This window comes from Brassica napus, unplaced genomic scaffold (assembly GCF_020379485.1).
Source record: "Brassica napus cultivar Da-Ae unplaced genomic scaffold, Da-Ae ScsIHWf_590;HRSCAF=881, whole genome shotgun sequence".
NCBI classification, from domain to species: Eukaryota; Viridiplantae; Streptophyta; class Magnoliopsida; order Brassicales; family Brassicaceae; genus Brassica; species Brassica napus.
In genome coordinates, this window is record NW_026016649.1 from 20,001 (window position 1) to 25,000 (window position 5,000).

At 42.4% G+C, this 5,000-nt stretch overlaps 1 protein-coding gene across 1 annotated transcript; it reads left to right on the top strand.

Annotated features, from left to right (window-relative positions):
- Positions 1–1,387: 1,387 nt before the first annotated feature.
- LOC125604642 lies at positions 1,388–2,111 on the top strand (the record flags this gene model as incomplete). The annotated part of the gene is made up of 2 exons (XM_048774895.1): positions 1,388–1,513; positions 1,670–2,111. Coding segments are annotated over exons 1-2 (568 nt in total), but the record flags the coding sequence as incomplete, so codon positions are not given.
- Positions 2,112–5,000: the final 2,889 nt, after the last annotated feature.

Consider the following 5,000-nt stretch of genomic DNA (forward strand, 5'->3'; position numbering starts at 1 on the left):
TCCTTTTTACTTTAGGATAAGGATTTGTACTATTTCCTTTTATCCATATCTTGTAATCCCCTATATAAGGGAACACTTTGATTAATGAAATAGACACACGATTTCCCCATCTTTTACAACACGTTATCAGCACGATAGCCTCTAATTCCCTGAGACCTAAATCGATACCTAAAAGCCTATTACCGGCGACTCTAAGCTAAACCCTAGACGTTCTCCATTGCTCCAAAAGCTTGACATCCTCAAGACCGAACGTCCTCAGCTCCCTGATCGCGTCCTCAGCTCGCACACAAGAAGAACGCATCCGTCCAGCAACTAGCTCGCAGCTCGCGTCCGTTCCCAGCTCGCATCCGACTACATCAGCGACCCGATAGGAGGCAGCAAGCGTTCTTTCTCAACAGCTCGAGGTTCTCAGGTGATCCGGTTCTTTACCTCTACAAAACTAAGGTATGAACACAATCTGAGAACATAGAATAAGATCGAAACCCTAATCCATCATTATGGAAATCTTATTCTTGTTTAAACCTTAAAAGAAAATTACAAGATCAAAATCGACAAAGTCTTAGAACTAGAAAGTTGAAATCGATTCCAAACTAGAACTTGATTGTATGATTGATTGATTGAATCTGAAACCTGGTAAACCCTAATCAAGGAATCGAAACCCTAAACCCTAAAGTTAAAAATCGATTTTAAGATTGCTATTGCTTGTTTGATTTCTTGCCGATTCTTGATGTTTTAGGAATGTTAGATTGTTCTTCTTGAAATAATCTAACTAAGAACACAAAATACTTAAGGCCTTGAAACCTTAACATAAGGTTGATAAGAATTCAAAGATTGAAACCCTAGGGATTATGAAAAGAAGTAAGATAAGGTAGATTGTTTTTTACATGAAACCGAATATTGTAATGCATTCACAATTGATCGACCAGCATACAGATTATACAAGTTTAGGTTGTTAGAAAACCTATTGAACCGTGAGGTTCATGATTGATAGCACCATGGTCGTATAGAATTGTTTGAACATCATGAATGCGTAAGACATGTTGTGGCCGAGCTTGTTTATCATGCGGCCACGTGATCATATTATGAACCTAATACATTACATGGTAATATGATTCAGATGTCGAAAATAGCAAACAGAGACTATGCACCCCTCAATCTCTCCGGAGATAACTACTTGCAGTGGGCATTAGACACAAGGATTAGTCTAAAGTCCAAGGGACTCGGTGATACAATCATCGAAGACAACAATGAGAATGAAAAGAACCGATACAGAGCCTTAGGCCTTATGCGGCATCATCTCATTGATGGTCTTAAAGATCAGTACATGACAATCGAGAATCCACTAGATCTTTGGATGGCTTTAAAGAATAGATATGATCACCACAGGATGGTGTTGCTTCCAAAAGCAAGGCATGATTGGATGCATCTAAGATTCTTAGACTATAAGTCGGTGGATGATTACAATTCAGCTCTATTCAAGATTGTCTCAATACTAAAGTTGTGTGGTGAAGAGGTAACCGATAGCATGATGCTTGAAAAGACTTATACTACCTTTAATCACTCGAATTCTGTGTTGCAAGAGCAATACAGGACAAAGGGTTTTGCCACATACACTGATCTGATCTCATGTCTACTCCTGGCCGAGGCAAACAATGAACTCCTACTAAAGAGTAACGGAGTTAGACCGGCCGGGACAGCACCACCACCCGAAGCCCATGAGGTTGAGAAGAAGGATCCCAATGAGACATACTTTGTCCAAGACAACAAGAAACCATACGGCAATAGCCGTGGTGGGTTCAAGAGGCGTGGACGTGATAACTCAAACGGCCGAGATGGCTACTCAACTGGCCGGAAAGGAAACCACAATAACCGTGGTCGTGGTTCCAATTACGGCCGGGGTCGAGGCAGCTACGGCCGCGGACGAGGTGGCATATCCAAACCATCTTACACGTCCAACAAGTCTCTATGCCATAGATGCGGGAGTGACAACCATTGGGCAAAGAATTGTAGAACTCCGAAACACTTGTGCGACCTCTACCAAGAGAGCATCAAGAACAAGAATCCGGAGGCAAATATGATCCAAGAAAACACCATGAGGACAAGGGATATGGGTATGATGCTGACAATGAATCCGACAAGGATAACCAAGATGACCTAATGGATTTTGAAACATCTGATTGTCTCAAGGACTAGTTTTCGAATCACATTGTCTTATTGCTTTATGTTTTTGATTTGGTGTTTTTATTTTATGTAATGGAATTTTTAATAAGAAGAGTTTTAAACATCTTATGAAGTCTCTAAAGTTTAGAAATTTTATTTATAGAATGAATGATGAGATGAGTATACTTGTGGTGGATAGTGGCACAAGTCATACAATACTTAGAGACAAAAGGTACTTCATAAATCTCACAATGCAAAGCGCAAAGGTACATACCATTGCGGGTGAGGCTAGCCTGATTGAAGGTCACGGCCAAGCCTATGTGATGATGCCTAATGGCACTCACCTAGAGATCAAAACCGCCCTGTATTCCCCAAGCTCTAGAAGAAGCTTATTGAGTTTCAAGGACATAAGATTAAACGGTTTTCACCTTGAAACATGGGAAGAAGGAAACAAGGAGTTCCTTAACATAATTTCGATCACCAAGGGCAATAAGAAGATCCTAGAGACTATACCCGCAATGCGTACTGGTCTATACTATGCACGGATCAGTATGATCGAGGCAAATGCCTCCGAGCTATTCACTTTATGGCATAACCGGCTTGGCCATCCCGGAACAAGCATGATGCGAAAGTTGATAATGAATTCACAAGGGCACATGATCAAAGGAGTTATCCCATATAAGAATCTCACATGTGCAGCATGTGCACAAGGGAAACTCATTACTAGGCCATCACCAGCCAAGGTTAACAAAGAAACCTTAAACTTTCTGGAAAGGATTCAAGGAGATATATGTGGACCAATACACCCACCTTGTGGGACGTTTAGATACTTCATGGTCCTCATTGATGCATCGACCAGATGGTCGCATGTCTGCCTACTATCCACTAGGAACCTAGCCTTTGCACGGCTCCTTGCCCAAATGATAAGGCTGAGAGCACACTTTCCAGATTTCCCTCTTAAGACTATACGTCTAGACAATGCTGGTGAGTTTACGTCCCAAGCGTTTAATGAATATTGCATGTCCATGGGGGTAAGAATAGAGCACTCCGTGGCACATGTCCATACACAGAACGGCTTGGCCGAATCATTCATTAAACGGATCCAGCTGATAGCCCGGCCACTGCTTATGAAGTCTCAACTTCCGGTATCAGCATGGGGACATGCGGTTTTACATGCAGCAGAACTGATTCGCATCAGGCCATCTAGTGAGCATAGATATTCACCATCCCAACTACTTACGGGTCATGAGCCAGACGTGTCCCACATCAAGACATTCGGATGTGCCGTCTACATTCCAATTGCTCCACCACAGAGAACTAAGATGGGACCACAGAGGAGGATGGGAATATACGTAGGATATGACTCCCCAAGCATCATCAAGTATCTTGAGCCAACAACCGGTGATTTGTTTAAGGCCAGATACGAGGACTCACAGTTTGATGAGTCCACATATCCGTCCTTAGGGGGAGATAACAGCCGGTTGATTTCAAAAGATTTAGAATGGTTTAGACCATCAACATCTTGGCAAGATCCTCGGACTAGAGATTGTGATCTAGAAGTCCAAAAGATTATACATCTACAAGAGCTAGCTAACAAGTTGCCAGAAGCATTTACTGACCCAAATAGAATGACACTATCACACAACCCGGCTTGTAATGCACCCATAAGATTGAACGTCCAAGAAGGACAATGTCAAGTGGCTACAGAGTCTAAGCAACGTTTAAAACGTGGTAGACCTATTGGTTCCAAAGACAAACAGCCTCGGAAGTCCAAGAGAGGTGCTGGATCCGAGAGCATCAAAGAAACCGTCCAGGACATAGATGGACCGGTCGAGCCGACCAGGACGGTCGAGCCATGCGTACCGGCCACACCCGATGATCCGGCCGTTCCTCAAAGTGAGGTCCGGGACGCTGGGCTTCACGGGACAGAAGAGCCGGACAATCAAGAGATCTCTATAAACCATGTAATGTCCAGGAAACAATGGAACAGAAAAGATATCAACGTTGATGATTTATTTGCATACAAGGTAGCACTTGAGATCATGGATAAAGATGAGGATCTAGAACCCACGTCCATACAAGAATGCATGCTAAGATCAGATTGGATCAAATGGAAAGAAGCTATAAACGTGGAGTTAGAATCATTGAGAAAGAGAGGCGTTTTTGGCCCTATAAGATTGACACCAAGAGATGTCAAACCAGTGGGATACAAATGGGTCTTTGTAAGGAAGAGAAACGAGAAAGGAGAAGTAGTGAGATACAAAGCACGGCTTGTAGCACAAGGATTCTCCCAAAGACCTGGAATAGATTATGAGGAGACTTACTCCCCTGTGGTGGATGCAACTACACTGAGGTATCTAATCAGTCTGGCAGTGAAAGAAAACATTGACTTACGCCTAATGGATGTAGTAACTGCATACCTATACGGACCACTGGATAATGAGATACACATGAAAGTTCCAGAGGGCATTGAGCTCAAAGACAAGAAAGGTTCTCGAGAACAACATTGCATAAAGTTGAACAAAGCCTTATATGGTTTAAAGCAATCAGGTCGGATGTGGTACAATAGATTATCCGAGTACCTAGTGAAAGAGGGTTATAAGAATGATCCAATAAGTCCATGTATATTCATAAAGAAGTTTGACAGCAAGGGCTACGTGATCATGTCTGTCTATGTGGACGACCTGAATATTATAGGAACCTCTGGAGAGATTTCCCAAACCGTTGAATGTCTAAAGAAAGAATTCGAGATGAAAGACTTAGGGAAGACTAAGTTTTGTTTGGGATTACAGTTTGAGTATAAAGAGAATGGCATCCTTGTGCACCAAGAAACATATACG